At 46.8% G+C, this 21,818-nt stretch overlaps 1 protein-coding gene across 1 annotated transcript in view; it reads left to right on the top strand.

Annotated features, from left to right (window-relative positions):
* The window catches only part of NRCAM (neuronal cell adhesion molecule), a 180,830-nt gene that overhangs the window by 59,389 nt on the left and 99,623 nt on the right, over positions 1-21,818 (top strand). The window contains 1 exon segment of the mRNA XM_048501581.1: positions 19,964-20,163. Within this exon segment, the coding sequence (XP_048357538.1) occupies positions 20,058-20,163 (106 nt within the window). The 5' untranslated portion in view covers positions 19,964-20,057.

The raw sequence follows: 21,818 nt of genomic DNA, 5'->3' as shown, positions 1-21,818 counted from the left end.
GCTCAAATTGTAACGAAGACCAATAACCAGCTAAAGAACTAGTAGCTGTGAAATCAACCAATAATAATAATAGTTTGGATTTATACCCTGCCTTTCTCTCCTGTAAGAGGACTCAAGGCAGCTTACAAACTCCTTTCCCTTCCTCTCCCCACAACAGATGGGGAGCAGGGATGTAGGTATAGATTGGGGGGGTTTTGAGGATGGGGCCACACCCCCACCCGCCCCTAGAGCATGGCCATGCCTCCCCAAGCCCCGCCCCAGCCTAGCACTCATAAAAGCAGCTCTCCAAGGCTGGGAATGGCAGACTCCCCCACCCCACCCTGCCCTCCCCTGCCCCCCACCAGCTGGGCTCCCAGCCGGCAGCTGGCAGTTCCTTCTGCCCTTCCCTCTGGGCAGAGGCATTGAGGGAAAATGGAGCCTGGTGCAAAATCTGAGTTCCACTCCCCGCCCCCCCAGGCAGCCACTGTGATGCTGGAATCCACCCCCAAACAGCATCACTTTCAATGGTATTTAAACCAGAGAGCCCAAATTCTCCTTTTAAATCCACCTTAAAGGGAGAATCTGGGGTCCCCAGTTAAACAACATTGAAAGTGATGCTGTTTTTGGAGTGGATTATTTGGAGTGGATTTTGGAGTGGTTAAGAGCAGGTGCATTCTAATCTGGAGGAACCAGGTTTGATTCCCTGCTCTGCCGCTTGAGCTGTGGAGGCTTATCTTGGGAATTCAGATAAGCCTGTGCACTCCCACACACGCCAGCTGGGTGACCTTGAGCTAGTCACAGCTTTTTGGAGCTCTCTCAGCACCACCCACCTCACAGGGTGTTTGTTGTGAGGGGGGAAGGTCAAGGAGATTGCAAGCCCCTTTGAGTCTCCTACAGGAGAGAAAGGGAGGATATAAATCCGAACTCTTCTTCTTCTAAACTGAAGACCTCAGATTCTCCCTTTAAATCCATGCCGAAGGAGGTGGATTTAAAAGGAGAATCTGGGGAAATTTGGGGGGGTGCCTGCTGTCAGGGGTGCAATTGTTAAGATAGCAGCACCAAACTTTTAGGGTATGTTTAGGAGACTCTCCTAATGATACCATCCAGGTTTGGTGAAGCTTGGTTCAGGGGGTCCAAAGTTATGGACCCTCAAAGGTGTAGCCCCATCTCCTATTACCTTCCATTGGAAACAATGGGGGATGGGGGCACCCCCCTTTGGGAGTCCATAGCTTTGGACCCCCCCAGACCAAACTTCACAAAACCTGGGTGGTATCAGTAAGAGACTCTCCTTATGATACCTCCCAGGTTTGGTGAAATTTAGTCCAGGGTGTTCAAAGTTATGGACCCTCAAAGGTGTAGTCCCCATTTTCTATTAGCTCCCATTGGAAACAGTGGAGGATGGGGGCACCCCCTTTGGGAGTTCATAACTTTGGACCCCCTGAAGCAAACCTCACCAAACCTGGGTAGTATCATCAGGAGATTCCCCCAAACAATCCCTGAAAGTTTGGTGCTGCTAGCCTAAACAATGCGCCCCCTGCAGGCCAAAAAACCGAAAAACACTGAAAATATTTTAAAAACCCACAAACGGGTGGGCGGAGCTTCAGACATGAATGGGGGGGTTGAACCCGAGAACCCCCCTTACCTACGTCCTTGTCTGTGAGGTAGGTAGGGCTGAGAGAATTCTGAATGAACTGTGACTAGTCCAAGGTCATCCAGCAGGAATGTAGGAATGCAGAAGCAAATCTGGTTCACCAGATAAGACTCCACCGCTCATGTGGAGGAGTGGGGAATCAAACTTGGTTTTTCAGATTAGAGTCCACCTGCTGTTAACCACTACACCATGCTGGCTCTCACCACTTCAGTATTTAAATTCTTTGCAACTACCTTGCATTCAGTGAATCTGGAAACCCCAGCTTTTCCTCAGTTCTTTTTGATAATTTATAAGGATTGGCAGTAAAATATGGGCCTGGACACCATTATATTCACCACTCATGTTACTTCCATTATCATAACCCTGCCCATGGCACTGTTCAGTAGAAATGTTGAACTTGGTGAGTACATCACAGATCAAATCAGAAATTCCTTTAATAATTTTCTTGTAGCAATCAAATACTAGGAACCTTTCCCTGGTTGGTGTTACCAACTAATAACATGCCATTCTTGAATCAATTAAGCTATGATTAGTAGTTCTTCTCTAGTCCTTTACTGGTTCCATTAGTTAAAACACCGTTCAAAATATCAATGGTAAAATCACTAAATAGTAACGATCCTGATATTCTTGGGAGAATAGTCAACTTTTTGTTGAAGGTTATGTCTCTAAGAGTTATGTAACATTATTGATGAAACTTTTTGTACCGAAAATCAATAACGATATAATCTATTTCTGCCAAAAGATACTGAATGCAAATTCACTACAGTGATTCATGCAACGGTCACCTCTAGGCTAGACTACTGTAATTCACACTATGCTGGCCTATCCTTGAAACTGCTTCAGAAACTGTATCTGGTTCAAAATGCAGTGATGAGGATCCTTACAGGGACCCCTATATATTCAACCAGTGCTTCGCCGGGTGCATTGGCTACCAGTTGAATTCCAAATCATGTTCAAGGTTTTGGTGTTAACCTTTAAGGCCTTGAGTGGTTTGGGACCATTGTATCTGCTGTACCAGCTTTCATATATTGCCCCTGGAGAACACTGTGTTCTTCTGGTAGTGACCTTCTGGTGGTCCCCATCTCCCAAAACATCTGGCTAGCCTCAACCAAGGCCAGGACATTTTTTTCTGCTCAGGCCCTGGCCTGTAAGAAGGAGATATTCCATTGGGCCTATGGTTGAGGCAGCTACTGTTTTCTAACAAGCTGGCCTCCCAATCCATGCCTCTCTCTCCCTCTGTTTTCCCTGATGTATTCTAAAATGCTCTAGGAGTGGGAGGGAGGGATTATGTCGATAGTAAGTGTAGTTAACTTTTAACTTGGAAATGATAATTTAATTGAGTATGTTGGCTCCTGCTGTTTTACTGATTGTTTTACATTGTAAATGTTGTGTACATTGTTCCGAATATTGTTAGCTCCCCTGATCCTGGCCCTGGGCTGGGAAATGGTGGGATAATAAGTCAAACAAATAAATAGTGGTCTCTGATAATTCAATTCAGATGGCTTCAGAATCTAGCAATTTACACAACCAGTTTCCCATACTACACATTCATATCAATGCAAGGGGGAATGAAGTAAAAAAATAAAATAAAATGGGAAAGGGAGGAGGGAGGCCAGCTAGATGGAATACCGTTGCTGCCTCAAGAAGATGCTTGGTGGAACAGCTCCATCTTACAGGCTCTAAAGAATTGTATCAAGTCCTGATACACTGGTCTACAACTGTAATAAATATATTCATTCAATCAAGTCCCAGAGGGCCCAAGTCTCCTCTGACATAGTGTTCCACCAGGCTGGTACCAAACCAAAAAAAACCCCTAGCCCTGGTTGAAGCCAGATGAACAACTTTTGGCCCAGAGAGCACCAGCAAGTTATAAGCTGAGCTTAATGCTGTTCAGGGAATCTAATAGGAGAGGCGGTTTTGTTTGTTTGTTTACTGTTACATTATTCGCATTTACGTTGTTATGTATATTGTTATGCTATTAACTGTTCTGAGTAAAGTTTTGAAAGGGTAGAATAGAAATTTAGTACAGAAGAAAGAAAAATCCTATAAAAGTGCCCCTCCCCAATCTGAATTTAGAGAAGAATTGGGGAGAAATACAAATATTGTTTAATAGACATGATATCCTATGATGGAAGGATATGATATGCTGAGTAGTACTTGGAAGGGTGGAAAGGGTACTAAAGAAAATCTATTGTTTACATTCTAGGATCCATTGCTCGATATGAAGGGGGGTATTCTGTGTCTGTGGCAATTGTTACAATAGTTTTCCATCTCATAACTTCTGGGTCTCATTATTCTGATATTTCTACACTGCATTGTGGCTAAATTTTTCAACTTAAGGTTGGAGTTCTTATATGGAAGTATACAGAGGCATGGCTAGGGAAAATGGAGCCCAGGCAAATCTGAGTTTTGTGCTCCCCTCCCCCTGTAGGGGCAGCCACCCTCCCCCACCATGACTGTTCTGCCCCCTAAGTGAATCTGTTTTTGGTGCCCTGTACTTGGCTAGGACAGAGTGGGGGAGACACAAGCCAGGTTCAACAGTTTGTACAATAGGTTTGTTACTTGAGATACATTACAGATCTCGTGCAAATGCAGTTCACAGATATCATACTGTGCTTATGCTGGAAGATAACAGGTAAAAACCAAAACTAGCTTTTGTTTTGATTAGCCCCCTTGTGAAGCTTCTGTAAAACTGAAAGTAGAAAGTCATCTTTTCTTTTCTTTTAAAACTTACCAGGGCATGCATGATCTCTTCTCTACTGTCCCTGCTGGCTGCATCCCATTTTTTTCGCCAGTTTTCTCCCCTCCTTCTTGACACAAAACTGAAAGTAGGAGCCAATGAAAAGAAGGATCATTTGCATGCAGGCTCTGAGAGTGCTGGGGGACAGTTTGGAGGAAATATCCTTTTGGAGGGGCAGAAAGAGGTGAGGGCAAATTAAAAAATAGTGATTTTCAGATGCCCTGAGGATGCTGGGAAACTGTGTAAAATTAAATTGGGACTCACCATAACTTGAAAGGTTCACTGATGGTGGAGACATAAATATCAAACTGAGTTAGTTTTTTTATATATAGGGAGAAACAGAGAGAGCAGGCGAGGAGGAGGATGACAGGGGTCGCGATCGGGCAGAGGAGGGGGCAGGGAGTGGTGATTCCCACAGGGAGTGCCTGGGTCATTTTTCCCCAGATGTCCCCATGGGAGCTTCACCACTGGAAATAAACCACATGGGTTTTGCAGTTGATTTTAGACTGCATTACAAATTCACATTACTTTGAGGGTACTTATTCTATACCATTGAACTTGGAAGCCAGCCTTTCTCAAGTTCAATGGAACTCGCTTGCAATAAATAGGCATAGGATTACAGCCCCAGTATTCTAAATTATGCCTTACTGTAACCTAATCACTTGTGTCTATTCACAATGTTGGTGGGAGGAGTGCTTCCACAGCAAACTGGATTTAGCATTTGCAAACATTCCAGCACTTTACTATTCAAAGGTGCTTTACTTTGGGACTCATAAAGCAGTTTCAGGAATCTGAAGTTATCTGATGAATGATGTTGTGGGGAAATTCTAGCATCATAGGACATGAAATCTTATGATGGAAGAATATGATAGGCAGAGTAGTCCTTGAAAGGGTGGAAAAGGTACTAAAGGAAATTTACTTTTTCCTCTTTTTATTTCTTGAAAACTAAACATTGTTGGCATTTTGACATGCTGATACCAAACACAATTAAAAGTTCAATTGATCTGTGTGCAGTTTAGCTCCATGTTTATGTGTTCAGATTCTCAAGTTAAAGTAAATTTTAGTTTCTTCATACACTTTTTCCACTTCTAAAATTGGTTTTATAGAAACCTTCAGGGTCAATGTGAAGTGTGTGTCTGATTTTAAAAGTTTGAGAAACTGGGGTGTTCTAATAGCAAATGTCCAGCCCACCTGCATACTTCCTTGAATCTGCATTTGCTACTAGAACATGGCCATACCCCAGTTTACTTTAACTTGAGAATCTGAACAATACAGACATTAATCACACAACACCCTAGTGATTCCAGCTGTGAAAGCCTTCGACAATATGTTTGAGAAACTTTTTGAAATGGCGAATGATTGTTGATGTTTCAGTGATGAAAGGTCAGTAACAGTGCAATCCTTTAAGTCAATTGAAGTTGATGGATTTAGAGGTGTTTATTTAGGAAATATTTTTTGTAAGGGTCTTTTTTCCAGTAATCAAGCACTGACTTATTGTACAAATTGTCACATAGCGTATTCAATCCATAATAAATGTCTTACATTTACATATAAGAAGAAGAGCACCCAGACTTACCTGGGGCGCCGTTTGCGGCAGGGGAGGACGGAGCGGACAGCTCGCCTTCCCCTGTGTCAGGGAGATGGGTCACGTGACGGGGGGAGAACCGTCACGTGATGAGGGAGCCGGGCAGGCTATTTAAGCCAATGCCCGGCTCGGCTCAGCCTCCTCTCGAGGCTGCGATCAAGCGGAGCGGTTGCTCCGCAGTTTGCCTGTTGGGCCCGAGGCTTTGCTCGGGCTCCATCGGGGGGCCTTGGGGGAGCGGGGAATACCCCGCGCAGTGAAAGTGGGGCTACCTGGCATCTAGCGCTTCTCTGCTTCTGGCAGGGAAACCCCCCCGCAAACGCTGGGCCACCTGGCAGCTGGTGCTCCTTTGCAGCTGGCTGTGATCGGGCTGCGGAGAGGTGGCTGAGGAACAGGAAGTCCCCTTTCTTTAACTGCTTTGTGGGGGAGGCTTTGGGAGTGGGGAAACCCTGCACAACGTCAGCGGGTGCCATCCAGCAGCCAGCGCTTCTCTGCCCGGCCGGCGCTTCTTGGCAGCCAGCTGAAGCCCCGGGCATCAAATGCCGGCACCCGACGCTCCTTTACAGCGGCACGCAATAGGCAGATGGTTCTGGGCTTCGGAAGCTGGAGCAAGAGCTGTTTGAGTCAGCTCAGTGGCGGTTTTCAGGGCATAGGGGCACATAGGAGCAGCAGTGGCATAGTGGCTAAGAGCAGTGGCTAAGAGCAGCTGCATTCTGATCTGGAGGAACTGGGTTTCATTCCCAGCTCTGCCGCTTGAACTGTGGAGGCTTATCTGGGGAATTCAGATTAGCCTGTACACTCCCACACACGCCAGCTGGGTGACCTTGGGCTAGTCACAGCTTCTCGGAGCTCTCTCAGCCCCACCTACCTCACAGGGTGTTTGTTGTGAGGGGGGAAGGGCAAGGAGATTGTAAGCCCCTTTGAGTCTCCTACAGGAGAGAAAGGGGATATAAATCCAAACTCTTCTTCTTCATCATCCTTTGTGGGTAGGCAGGCTTGCATGCCAGACCTTCCAAGGCAGGGGGCCTTAATAAGAGGCCTGGGGGTTGTGGAGGGCTTGAGGGCGCAGGCCTGGAAGTCCTGTCTTGAGCTCTCCATCTCCGGCAAAAGGGGGTGTCACAAATGGGTAGGTGCCCTAGTGGCATCTAGAAACCTCCTGTCCCGGTCCCTAAGGGGGACGGTGCCAGGTCAGCGGTTTGCTGCTCGAAGGACTGGGGGTCAGCTGTGGGCTGACAAGGACCAGGGTCACCAGTTTGCTTGCTGGTTGGCCAGGATGTGCCCCATTATGCTTGCCCAGCTTCCAAAAAGTTATATATTATTGTTAATAAACCAGGCTGCGGCCATTCTCATTCCAACAAGCAAGGTTTATGTGTGGGTAATTGGGGTAGTGAAATCCGCACATCTGCACGCAAACTGTGTGCATCCTTTGCAACATTGTTTCATGTGATAAACGTGTGTGTCTCTTTTCACCATGTATGATCCTAATCCTCACCCATGTTCAAATCCTCGCCAGTGTTCATGGGAGCTGGTTCTATTGAGATGCCTCTACTAAACATGTGTGCAGTGTGTGCGAGAATAAACAAACTATGTGGGCAACACCAATCATGCAGATCTTTTCTACTTAAATCAGTGCATATGTGGATTTATACAGCGGCTTATCCTACATTTTTTTCAAAAATAGTGATATAATTTTGATTTATTCTTACTGAAAGTAAATCAAATCATTTTTAGAATTAATTAATTAATTAATTAATTAATTATGGGTACAGTTTATATATTAATATTGAATAATTTAATCGTACTGCAAGTTTATAACTAAACTGAGAAGAGATGTATTTTTTACATGAGACAAACAGAATTAATATTTCAAATAACGCATTATTTTGTTTTTCTTCTAAAATGTTAAATAAATTAGTTGGGTAAAAGACTATAAGCAATTGAAGTAATCTACATTGTCTTCTTATAAATGGATTTTCTTATTACAATAAATCTAAAATGCTGGATAAATGTTTTGTAAAAACCTGAAGCATTTTTTTATTTAAAAGCCTTCCTATTTGTCTTTCCTAACAATAAAATGCTTGCAAGCATTTTCATATAGTGTGTTTTAATTTGTGTCCATCAGATAATAATATCCTTTACATAGATAAGTATGTAAATTGGCAAAACAAGACTTGGAATTAAAGGAACAAATCAAACATATCAAGTCCTTCACAAAATAGAAAATGCCTACTGAATAAATGTCACCTACATGAATTAAATTTGAGGCATATATTTCATGCTTAATGTCTTTTCCAATATATATTCAAATAAATCAAGATGTGAGAAGATCAAAGATTAATTCCAGTATAATTTATGGAAAAGCCTGTAGTGTTTTATTAAGCAACAATCTAAGACCAAGACCAATTGGCGTTGACAAAGAATCTTAATCGCTGTGATATTATTGACACAAATGAAAAGTAAAGTTTTTAACCTTTGCAGATGAATATAATTATATATTTGATTTTTAAATTTCCTAGTACTAGAGACTCAGGTGCCATACAAACCAGTTTACAGTCAATACTGAAAATATGCACAGTAAAAAGAAAGTTTTGTAACATTATTCTTACAAAACTGGAAAAGGGTTTTTTAAAAATATGAGCAAAGAATATGTATCTATAACTCAGTGCATGCTGAAGAACAAATGTAACTCAGTGCATGCCAAAGAACAAAAAACGTAATTTTTTAAAATCGCCACATTCACTCTTCACCCATCTAGCAATCCTATCCCAATTCTGATAATAAGCATGATGATGATTTTCACATAGGATGTGTGCTTCTAGACCCAACTACATGGAATATAATGCCAAATTTCTTCAGGGAATGTAGATGAAATAACAAAGTTTTTGCCCACTGGCTTAGATTTGTAATGACATGGAATTTTTTTTAGCACTTTTGTTTATGGTTCAGACCTTTTATGATTGGATCTAGAGGGGCACAACTCCCCCCACCCCCCTGACATTTTAGTCTGCAAAATCAGATTATTTTCCTGGTCCATTTAAGTTTCAAATGAAGCACAGAATAGAATTGGTGGAACTTGTTATTAACCAGCTAATGAGAATGGCAGATGGCAAGTTTATAAACAAGGTTTTCCCATTGACTTTTGGGAATGGGAAAAGGACTAGCCTCTTTATTTTTGGCAGTGATATAACCTTGATAGACTAGAGGATATTTTAAGCTGAGGTATAGTACTATATCATGAGGAAATAACTAATCTAATAAATTGTTTAAACACTCCTTTTTAATTTTCTACCCATAAGGCATGTAACAACTGAGTTAATAAGGAAACATAAGATAGTTAAAGCTAAAATAAAATTTGACGTGCTGGTAAGTAGTGGTTTCATCAAGAGTTTTATTTAACAGTTCTATAAATTGTTGATGAAAATGAAAAGATAAAATCTAGGTTGAAAACTGTAATAAAATATTATCTTTAGACTTACTAAAGGATCTTTGAGAACTATTATGGACACATTTTTATCTATGGTTGCCAGCCATTGAACTGGTAGCCAGCAGGAGACTTTCCTTGATGAAGACATTGCTAGTGATTCTGCTGCACAGCCCATAGTCATGGCATTAGGGAACGTGGATTCACATTCCTTCCCAATTTCGAGAATTTCCCCATTCATTTTTCCCTCACCACCCATCTAGACAGCAACTGGCAGCACCAGCAGGGAGCAGGAGATTCCCCACAGAAGTGGGAAACCTGGCATCCCTGAATATAGCAAACACATATTTCAGCTGATTTAAGAAAAAGCTGGCATCCTATAGGCAGTGGTGGCGAACCTATGGCACTCCAGATGTTCATGGACTACAATTCCCATCAGCCCCTGCCAGCATGGTCAATTGGCCATGCTGGCAGGGGGTGATGGGAATTGTAATCCATGAACACCTGGAGTTCCATAGGTTCGCTACCACGGCTATAGATCATCTTGTATATACCCAGGATTCTTGGATTTATGTGGAGATGGGTTGCCAACTTCCAGGTGGGAGTTGGAGATCTCCTGGGATTACAACTAATTTTCAAATGATAGAGATTGGTTTTCCGGGAAAAAATGACTGTTTTGGAGGATAGATGCTGTACTAAGGTCTTTCCCCTCTCAAACTCTCTCCCTCCCAGGATCCATTCCTGAATCCATAGACATTTCCCCAGTGGGGTTTGGTGGAAATGTCATTTGAGTCAGACAAATGTATTACATGTTTTTGGAGTCATTCTAAAACTGGCAGCAAACCCCACTGTGGGGGAGATACAATGGCCCCTAGCAAAGGGAGGGCGAATAAGCATTTCTCTCCACAATGGGCTTTCCGGGGAATATAGTGACTCCTCCTCCTCCCAGTAAGCCACTTCCTGCCTACCTGGTCCTCAGTCTGCAATGGCAGGAGTCCAGTAAGTGGAAGATTGGTGGGTAGAGGGGGGGAAATTGAGTTGTCTGAGGAGGTGGGAGGGTGAATGGGCATGGGGTTGTTGGAGGTGGGGGAAGGGATGGGGTTGTTGGGGGTGGGGGAGGATGGAACAAGTCTGTTTTGGACTAGGAAAGGGTGGGTGTGGAGTGGGGAGGGCCAGACCAGGGGGGCAACAAGCAGTAAGCCACTGCTGTGTCACTGTACTCAGTCATTGTTCCTGGTGGTCACACTCTCCTGCCCCCCTCCCGCTAGTCTCTCCACACACACCCACACCCCACAACTCACAGTTTGTGCTGACTGGCCAGGAGCTGCCGTTAAGTTGCTGGGGCCAGGGTAGGAGGCTGCAGGCCAGGGTCCAGGACAGTAGTAGCCAGGACACAGGTGTTGGGTGTGAGGAAGACTGGGTGGGGGTGGGGCAGCTTTTGGTGGGCCCAGTAGAAGTTTGCAGGTTTCTGGTGCTATGCCACTGGGACCAATTTTGGTTGGATATGGGGAAGATGGGGAGAGGATCAGTTGTTGTCACCCCAAGTGGCAGAGTGGCAGTGAGCAGTGTGGAGTGCAGGGGGAGATGGGGCAGGGGATCTGGTTTTGGTTTGGGGTACAGGGAAGGGTGGAAAGGGAGAGCTGGCTTTGGTGTGCCCAGTGGTAGAGCACAGGCACTGGCCCAGCTTGGTTTTCAGGGGTGGTAGGAAGGCGAAGGTAAGGGAATCTTGAGGGTGGTGGTGGGGCAGGTAGGTTTGGGAGGGGTTGGGCCATTCAGTGTGCAGGACACACAAGGCTTTGGTGGGTATGCATCCTGCACAGTGATTGGCTAAGGGTTCGTCATCAGATGTTTGAACCCTTAGCCTATTATAAATGATAAATTAAAAAATTTTGGAGACCAAATTTTGTGGTACATTTTAGAAGCAACAGCCCATGATTTACCACTTGATCCTCTGGTTGTTATATTATTTTATGTTATGTACCTACCTCAGAGAGTTTATCAGGACCTTTACCCTTCTTGTCAATAATAAAATCAAATTACATATTAGTATAAGCAAACTCATCCTCTCTGATGCAAGCATTTTATCATCTTCTGATGATCCACCTACCCTTCAATAACTGTTAGTGAATTAGCCAGTCATTTCATGGTCAACTAAGAATTTGGGTGCTCCTGTATGGGTAACCTGTAAGGAGAAATGCTTTTTCTCTTGGAGGCGGAGACCTTCTCGGTGGGTGATTTCCACCCCCTCTCAGGGAGGCAGGGATAAAAAACGTCACTTCCTGTTCAGGCTAGGACTCCTTAATTCCCCAGTTCTATTTCCTGCCTGAACAGGGAGTGCAGCGGATCCTAGGGGCTCCTTAGTTTAGCTTAAACTTTTTTCCTTTTCTATCTTCCCTGTCCTTTTCTGAGAGACCCTTCATGCCTCCCCTCTATCCAATCCTCTACCCTCTCTCAAAGGGAGGCTTGGGGATCTCCTTTGATCTCCCTCGCTCCTTCCCCTCCCCACCCTTCCCAGCTTTTTCCAATCTCCTCCTTCCCTACCAAATGGCGGATCAGGACTTTTCCCCCCAGGGAGAACTTCCACGGAGGGAGCGGCAGAAGCCACTCAGGGCTTCAGCAAAAGGTCCTCCTCCGCCACCGACAACAGCCACATGCCTCTCCACTGCCGCCTCTCGTGCGGCAGTAACAACGCTGGAGGCCGAGGCTGAGAGGCGGCCAGGCGCCGGGCGCCGCTCAGCTCTTGGCGGGAAACGCTGCTACGAAGCAACAGCTAATTCCCAGCGCTCTCGCCGGCCAAGGAAGGGAAATCGGCGCCCATCTACCTCTGGCGCCAAGAAGAATAGCCGGGCTGCAATCACGCTTGGAAGCGCCAGGAGAAGCTGAAGCCAGCCGACGGGCGGAGGTGAAGCGCCCTCCCACGCCTCTCTTCTTTCTTGTGGCTCCAGCAGACCTCAGCAGTCGGAGACTTCCACCGCAGTGGCAGCGCGGACGCTTCAAGCCAGCCACGGGTCCCCTCACGCAGGGCAAGAGCTGCTCCGGCCTGAGGAGGGGGGGCTTCCCCGGCCAGCCGCATACAGGCAACTAGCTCTGCGACTGACTCTCTAACAGAGAGGGCAGACCTGGTCTCCCAGCGAGTTTCCCTCAGCCTTTCAAAGGGCTCCTTCTTGAGGAACACATAGAGTCATACCTGCAGGGTAGGGGATCCAGGGCTACTGGTACTCCACCTCCCTCTAACGCACCGCTTCCTCTCTCTAACTTGGGCCATGGGCATACTAGGGCTATCCTAGGTTCCCAGTGTGCTGCCTCCCGCCCCTCCTCAGCCAGCAGAGCAGACCCCCCTCGCTGAAACACCTGACCCGGGGTCCATGGAGCTTTTTTCGGACAGTGAGGAAACCATTGAGGGGCTCCTCAGATCTGTAGTCCATTAAATGCTTTTTAATCCTGAGGACCTGTGAGTCTCCTGGACGCCAAGACAGTGGCTGCCCTGGAACTCCATAGAGAAGGAAACCCAAACCAACCTTCCACCTCTTGGACTTCCTCTTCCACCTTATTATGGTTGTCCCAAGTGGGCAGCAAAAAATGTGCCCTCCCCCCAAGATGAACCATCCAGGTCCATCCTCCCTCCCAGAATACTTTATTAAAAGAATCAAGAAAGAAATGGGAGACTCCCCAGCTTCCAACAAGCACCTCCTTTCCAACGCGCATCTAAACTATATGGTAATGCCCGAGTTTGTTGAGGACCTCCTCTCAAGGTCCCCTTAGTAGATGCCCCCCATTACAGCCATATTCAATCTTCAGGGATTATTGGTATCCAAGGGATGGGGAGGGCAACCTCAAAGACCCTTCTGGATAAGAGGTCAGAGGCGGCTCTCAGATCGCTCACACTCAATCCTTAGCTGTCCATGAAAGCCATTGCCCTCAGCATCCACACGCCTAGAGTTTCATCCTGGTATGGCTCGGACGATCATGGGAGCTCCTTCCCCAGAGAGGCTCGGGAGTTAGAAATGGTCTAGAGAGAGTAAGAATTGCTGTGTTTCCTTCATTGCAGATGCCACCCTGGACGCTCTGGATCCCTCTCTGCCCCGGCCTCCATGGCGCTGGGCCAATGTGGTAGCCAGGACGTAATGCATGGCTCAGGATCCTGGCAGGCCTGAGCAACCAGTATTCAAGACTATCGCGGGCCGCTACTCCCTTCCAAGGTGTGTAGGCTCTCTTTCGGTTCTGAACTCGACGCTTCTATCCTGAAGGTCGGCAATCTCAAGGACCACAAAAAGACCATGCCCAAGTCAGTTCAGCCCAGGAGGGAACCCCTCTTGGCTCCAGAGGTACTTGCATCTGCCGCCAAAAATACTTTCAGCGCCCACCCAGAGACACCCTCCGTAATCTTGCACCTCCTGGCAGAATAGGGGTTCCTTTCAGTCCGGAGAGGAAATTTCAGACCACAGAACAAGTTCCACAAAGCTCCCAGACCGACCTCCCACACACCTAGATCCTGGACTCACTCGGAGAGGTCCCGGTAGGGGCCCGCCTCTTCTCAGCTTCGGGGCTCAGTGTGTGAGAGGGGACCACCACATCGGACGCCTGGTTCTCAGGAGGTGGTGTCTCTCAGCTGGCCACCATAGTGAGTTTCTGATGTCTACCTCCACCTTGCTTTATTCCATCTCCAATCAGCTCCAGACCAGAGAAGGCGAACAGAACTCACATTGCAGTCAAGCACCTCCTAACCATAGTAAAGCCATAGAGCCAGTGCCAACCTGTCAGAGAGAGGCTCCTCGGACACTATTCATTAATATTTTTACGGCGCAGTCCCCAAAAGAATGGGGACTGGTGAGCCATTCTCAACCTCCTCCAAAGACAGTAACAACAAGTACATCGTGTTAAGGGAAATTCAAGATGGAATCCTTATATCCATCACGGAAGCCCTTCCGTCCAGGGGACTTCCTCACCTCCCCTGGACCTCACGGAAGCCTACCTTCATGTGCCCATCTGACCTCGCTTCAATCGTGAAAGTTTCCTCAGGTTCAATCTGAAACCAGCACTTCTCTACTCCAGGGGTCCTTTACCGTTCGGCTGGCCAACCGGCCCGAGAGTCTTCTCAAAGCTTCTCCTAGGGCTCCATAACTCTGTTTCGCGGCCAAGGGGTGCACATACACCCCTACCTAGGACAATCTTACTGATAAGGTCCAAACTGGAAGTCGGCAGCCTCTCTACAAGACCTGGACTTCACCACATGCAGGTGCTTGCAAAGCCACGGGTTCCTGGATCAACAGGGAAAAGAGCCACCTTCATCCCACACAGCAGTTGGATCCACCTCGGGCCCTAATCGACACGTAGACTGAACTCGCTTCTTGTCCCGAAGACAAAATTCAGAAGATCATCGGCATGGTAGTGGCACCGCCATCAGGTCCAAGAAACTTTCTCCCCCTGCTGTTCCTTTCTCCAAACTCCTAGGTGTGATGACGGGCCACCTTTCGTGGGATATGATACAATGGGGCAGGTCTCCACCTCCAGAGCACTCACAGTTCTTCCTACTCCCCTTCCAATGGGACATTCTCTTCTCCAGAAGAGACACAGAACACTCAACATCCCCCCCCAGTCTCTCAAGACAGATCTGCTATGGCGGTGGACCTCCCCAGGACCCACTCTATCCCAGGGAAAAATTTATGCAGACAAACCGCTCATACAGATCTTCACAGACGCCAGCCTCCAGGGCTGGGGCTGCCACCCTGGACGCAGGAATTAAGCAAGCTGCGTGAGGGTCAATGGGCCCGAGACATCATCGCCTTCTCTCCCAATCAATCTTACTCTGAACTACTTTGAGCCATCCTCCTGGCTCCTTCTCAGCACTTCAGCCCCAAGCTGACTGGTCTCCACGTTCTGATCAGAACCGGACAATGTGGCAGCCAAGACATACCTGGAACCATCAGGGGATCGCGGCCATCTCGCCTACACAAGGGAAGCCAGCAAAATCCCTCACTCTGGGCGGAAAAGAATGTCGCGAGCCTACAGGCGAGACATATCAAAGGAAGCTCAATGTGAACGCTGGGACTGGCTAAGCCGGCTAAACTGTCTCCCCGGCCGAAAAGTGATTCTCAACAGGAAAGCACGTGCTCCGGCAGATCTCATCCCGCCTCGGAGTCTCCGAGCGTGGACCCTCTCTTTTGCCACGTGCAGAGAACACACAGCTACCGTAAATTCTTTTCTCCTGTTCCACTCCACCACCTTTGCCCAGGAGGTGGACGCACTGATCGCCTCCCCTGGCTAAGGGACCTTTCTTTACGCCTTCCCTCTCAAGCAACCCCGTGATCCTGGGTAAAGCTCCTGAGACGCATCAGAGCCTAAAAAGGCGCAAGTCATCCTGGTCGCCTCTATTTCTCTGGGCTAAGTGAGGCCCTGTTCTCTCCGCTGGAGTAACGGAGATGGCAGTCTCCTCCGTTTCACCTTCCCGTGCTTCCAGACCTCCTACTCCCGGCTGTAAGGACCCTGCGCCACCCAGATCCCCGGGCTGGTTCTGGGCCTGGACCGGGCCTGGCGGGTTGAGCGGGCGATCTCTAGCACGTAGGGGCTACTCCACGGAAGTCATCAACGCCCATTCTGGCCTCCAGACACACCTTCCACGGTCAGACTCTTACAATTCCACTTGGAAATCTCTTTCGCCTTTTGGTCCAGAGCCTCGACGGGCGGGACCTCTTCTAAGCTCCCTCCTGCACTCCAGCATACTGGAGTTCCTACAGGAGTGGGATTCTCCAAAGGTCTGAGAAGCAACACTCCTCCGGGCCAGGCTGCAGGCACTATCCACTGTGTGTGTCCTTTTCATTTCAGGAAAAAGTCTATCTCAACATCCCTATATCCTCCTCTGTTTCTTAAAGGGGTCCAGCAACAACAACTCCTCCTGTCAACCACAGGTTCCCTTCATGGCACCTTCCGATTGACCGCCCCTGTCGTGGGTTCTAACAGCCTCCCCCTTCGGGAAAGCCGGGTGCAGGGACATCCACTCTACGATGGCTAACAAGATGAAGACCATTTTTCTCGTGGCCATCACGTCTGCTCAGAGAGTCTCGAACTGAGGGCCCTTTCCACAGTGAACCTCCCAACCCCATGCTTTCCATCAGGACAGAGTAGTCCTATCACCAGACCCCACTTTCAAGTTTCCTCTAAAGCGGCGCTCTTACCTTTCATCTTCAACAGGATGTAGTTCTCCCTAATTTCTGCCCCTAAGCCAACCCATCCCCGTAGAACGCATTCCTTGGCACACTCTAGACGCCAGGAGGTCTCTCAAGGCCTTTATTCTCCCAATGGCAGACACTCAGACAGACACAATCTCTCTCTTTATCAAACGTGTCTTCTCCTAACTTAAGATCAGATGTCCACGGCAGCCATTAGCTCGGGCTAGTTAGGGTCCCTGCATCGTGGGAAGCACACAAAGCTCCTGTTACGTACCCAGTTCCTGGAGGGAATCACCGCCCACTCTACCAGAAGCTGGCTACAAACGCAAGAGCATTCAAGAACAAAGCTGCCAGCTCTGTTGAACAAATTCGCAGAGCAGCCATATACAGCCTGTCCTCCTTTGTCAGACACTCACAAGCTCCTAGTATGGGGCGCGTACGAGACAGTCTTCGGCCGAGAGGGGTGCTCGAGAACATACTAGACGCCAGCTGCAGCCCACCCTTGTTTGGGGTGGGACACTGCTTGGGGAGGTCCCCAACGAGAAGGTCTCCGCTTCCAAGAGAACGGACTATTGGTACTCACCCTGGAAGGGACCTTCTCTTGTAGGAAAGGTGAGACCTTCTCGTCCCTCCCATGGCGCCGCTAGCGTTCGGAATGATCTCCTATTAGGGCCTAGTTAAATGCCGTTAGGTTTTCCCATCCGCTCCGCGGAGGAACTCCGTTTTCCTGTTGCACTGTTGCCTATTTTCATGTTATTCCTTCCTGTTCCTTCCTATGGTTATGCATATATTCTTGTTTCACTGCTCAGTCAGGAGTTTTCTGGGGAATTAAGGAGTCCTAGCCTGAACAGGAAGTGACGTTTTTTATCCCTGCCTCCCTGAGAGGGGGTGGAAATCACCCACCGAGAAGGTCTCCTGCCTACAAGAGAAGGTCCCTTCAGGGTGAGTACCAATGGTCCGTTCTGCTGCTTGATGATGATTCTCAGGTTAGTAGATGTGTCACTCATTAGGCCATAACTGGTTTTGGCAAAAGGTAGCGTGTATTGGTAGGAACCATGTGTTGATTGAGGGTCATTCTTTTTATAGCCCATAATTCATTCCACAACAACTAAATCTATGCAGCACATTGGGGGAAGGGGATTAAGCTTGGCAATAAGATAAAAATGGTTGGCATGACCTTTGACCAACTTTGGAGCCAAAGTGGAGTTACCTAAACCAGGGGTCTGCAACCTGTGGTTCCGGAGCCGCATGCAGCTTTTTCAGCCTTATACTGTGGCTCCACATGGCCTGGAGGTCAGAGGGTAGTGTGGGCATGTCCCTCCAGCCCTCCAGAGCAGCGCTGGAAGGAAAGGTGAGTGGAGGGGCCGAACTGGAGGTGGCTCTGTGTGTGAGGGAGCCGCTTTTCGTGTCCCCTTCACTCACCTCTCCTTCCAATGCTGCTCTGGAGGGCTGGAGGGACACACCCACACTGCCCTCCGACCCCTAGAGGTCGGAGGGTAGCATGGGCGTGTCCCTCCAGCGCAGCTGGCATCCCCCCTCTGCCATCCCTGCAGCCGCCATCCCCCCTCTGCCCCACGAAGCAGGCGGCTGCCTGCTCCATCGGGCAGAGGGGGTTTCCCTGCCTGACACCACAGCCACCCACACTGCGAGAGGCGGCTGCACCGGGCAGGCCACAGCCACCATCCCCCTCTGCCCCACGGAGCAAGCAGCTCCTTGCTCCATTGGGCAAAGGGGGTTTCCCTGCTTGGCACACCTGCCTCCCGCAGCGCGAGAGGCGGCGGTACTGGGCAGGCCACGGCCACCATCCCCCCCTCTGCCCCACTGAGCAGGTGGCTGCCTTCTCCATCGGGCAGAGGGGGTTTCCCTGTCCAGCACCTCCGCCTCCCACAGCTGGAAGGAAAGGTGAGTAGAGGGGCCGAACCGGAGGTGCTCCATGCGGAGCCACCTCTCCAGCTCGGTTGATCTTCAGGGCCGTGGAAAATGGGTCCAAATGGCTCTTTGGGTGGTAAAGGTTTCCGACACCTGACCTAAACAATGACAGCCCTATATTTTAATATAGTCATTTTAATAAAGTAGTTTACCTTAGGTTTGTCTTCTCATGTTGTCATTGACAAAGTGACAAAGAGTGTGTATTGAGAGCGAGATGACTTCATCTCATAGCATTTAAAATCGCTTTGTTCAGCAGAAGTTGAATCCTTTATTGTTTTGAGTTGTTAGTGTTCATTCTGAATGTGCTGAATCCATTCAGCAACTCAACAGAAGTATTCAGTATTTAATGTTTACAAAGCATGGCACAATAGTTGCAAGTTCAGCATTCACATTCTCTTTCATACTATTATTAGTATCATATAGCAGCATACCTTGGTATTTATTAAAATGACAAGGTATGAACAGAGTTATATTCAGACCATTGTGCTAGGGATATTGAAAAACAGGTAATGTGAATTGAGATGATTCAGCAGTTATTATGTGAGATGCTTGACTGTTACCAAGGAAAGACACAGCTGTACAGTCCAGGAATCTTCCTCATAATTTGTGGATTACATGTACCTAAACTGCTTCAAGCCACTGTGTTTCAGCCTGAGGTATATATCTGCAAAAATGAGATAAAAATATTGACTGGCTTTATAGGAATTATTTAAGAATTACTAAAATAATAGATGCAAAACATGCTTGCAAAGACTATGTCCTGCTCATCAAACTATCTGTATGAGGTTTTGCTTGTGTCACTTTGTCAACTGTATATATTTATGTATTAAAATAATTATGCCATAGTGGTTAATGTTGCACTAAGACTGGAAGAGACCTAGTTTCAAACATCCATTTAGCCTGTCAGGTTTTTTTGTTCCCCCTAACCTAAGGAAAAATGGTGGAGGGCAGAACTACACAATCTGGAATAATGGAAGCATAGAGAAAAACATATGTAACAGATGTACAAAACACCTTCTTAACTGCAACAGTTTTACCATGCCATTGTAGATCTTCTGGGGGGCAGGGCAGAGAGAGCAAATCACTACAGCTGCCAAGGATACCCACATCACACAAATGGCTTGCAACTTGGATTTGCTTTCACATGGTTACATTTCAGCCATTTCCATAAATGTAAAAAATAATGTGAGTTTTATTACCCTAGTATAAAATCAGCATGCAACGATTGGATGCAAAAAATTAAAAATAGAATTTCCTCTTTTTAGTAATTCTGTTGTACACCCTCTCCATAGTTATAGCCAACTAACCAGCAGTTGTTAATGTGGAGAAAAACCTATACACACAGTTATCTCACACTATGATTTACATGCAGGTATCAGGTGAATTCAGTTTTATAACGTGTGAAGCAGTCATAATATCAGGATCATAGTGATATGATTGTTTCTAGTCACTGTAGCATTCCGTTCCTTATTGTTTGGAATTATTTCTTTTCCAGATTGCACAACTGTATTCATACAACTGCTTCCAAAAATCTCTTTTGATAAGGAAGGAAAAGTTGAACTTGCGTTAATTTCAGTTCAAGTTCCATAATGACTCTTGGAATAAAGATGGAAAGGAGCAATCTCTATGCAAGCAGAATTCCCTTGGTTTTCTTTCTATGTCAAATTATTATTGCGCTGGAAGTACCTCCTGATCGTAAGTATTAACAGTTTATAGCTTAAAGAAACTGTAAAGGGAATAAATAAAAAATACTAGGTGATTTAAGATAGTTGCCAGAAAATTTTTTTGATAACTTAAAGTCACACTATAAAATACAATCTATATATATAAAAAGCTAACAGTGTTTTTGTTAGTGGTAGTATAACTCAGTAACTGCTGAGCCAATTCCTCTGAAAATTCCCAGCCACTATAGTCAGCCAGGTGAGAGTGTTTTTAGATGTTCACATACTTGAAATTTCACACCTGGCCCAGGTAAAACGCCTTTTTCCTGGCGCTCCATGGTGAAGGACATGCAGCTGCTTGTGTGTAACTGTCACCCTTAGAATGTTCGTTCAGCTTAGAATGTTCGCTCGGATGACCATATATGAGCAGTGGAAACAGTACATAGGCAGTAACTCGAGTGGAAGTGAAACACATACACTCGTTGCCGTGTGAGACATCAGGCGGGGTTCCCCCCTCACACACAGGTACCTTTCACTCTCTGTGCCTCACCCACTGCTACTACACAACACACCTACTCTCATATACATTCAGCAGAGGGAGAGGGAAGGGATGGAGGGGGAGGCATTCAAGGGAAGAGAAGTGAGGGAGGGGAGACAGTGAGGGGTGGTATGCAAGGGAGGGGAGGCAGGGGGCCCAGCATCTTGATATGACCCACCCACCCTAGCGGAGGGAAAGGGGAGGGAGGGGGAGGGGTGCCATACAAGGGAAGAGAAGTGAGGGAGGGAAGAGAGTGAGGGGTGACATGCAAGGGATGGGAGGGAGGGGCCAAGGACCTTAGATTCCCTGAATACTGTGGTTACAGTTAAGAAAACCAGGCACGCATTACTCAGGAGTAAGCTCGGTACAGCAACCATGACATACTTTGAATGGCTGCGTCGCGCCCCTCAGAGGCGACACCCATTGTCACCAACCAAACTTACTCCCAGGTAAAGATCATGACCAGCCAGCCTAGATGTGTGGAAGGAGTTCCTTTCCATTCCCCCCCAAGGAATGCGGGCACACACATCAATGACATCGCACAGTATCAGGCTGCGTGTTTGCATGAGCACGTACTGCTGGCCTCTGCAATTGATTTGCTGCTACTGTTCCTTTCCCATTTCACCACAATAAGCCAAAGCAATGCCTGGCCGGGCCCTGCTAGTGTATTATATATTCTTAGAAAACTACTTCTGTTAGTATAGGCTTTGTCATGTTTCCACTTCCCTTAGTTATAGGACTTTCAAAGATAGCCTTTTACAAAATTAATTTTCTTGAAGAAGACAGCATCATTTATTTTGCTGTCAGGGCCACCAAGGCAGAAAATCAGAACAAAAAACTAAATGTGGCTTTTAAAATACGCAAACACTATTTGCACACCAGTGAAACTAATCAATCAACAAAAAAAACCTAGACAGGAAGGGTAATCAGTGAAGAAACGCCGAACAGAAAAGTTTTGCTAGTGAAAGACTATGACTTTTTCCACACAGAACATTTAAAGTTTTTTTTTTTTTTTTATTTTTTTTTTTTTTTTTTTTTTTTTCAAAAATATTTTAAAAATAACTGTTTTGGCTTTTTTTGTCCTCATAGCGTGGAAAGATAAAGTTTTTCTGGAGAAAACTTTCTGAATGGCTTTTTTCTATGAGGTATCT

This window comes from Sphaerodactylus townsendi, linkage group LG06, assembly GCF_021028975.2.
Source record: "Sphaerodactylus townsendi isolate TG3544 linkage group LG06, MPM_Stown_v2.3, whole genome shotgun sequence".
In the NCBI taxonomy this organism is placed as follows: Eukaryota; Metazoa; Chordata; class Lepidosauria; order Squamata; family Sphaerodactylidae; genus Sphaerodactylus; species Sphaerodactylus townsendi.
This window is presented reverse-complemented; position numbering and strand designations above follow the sequence as displayed.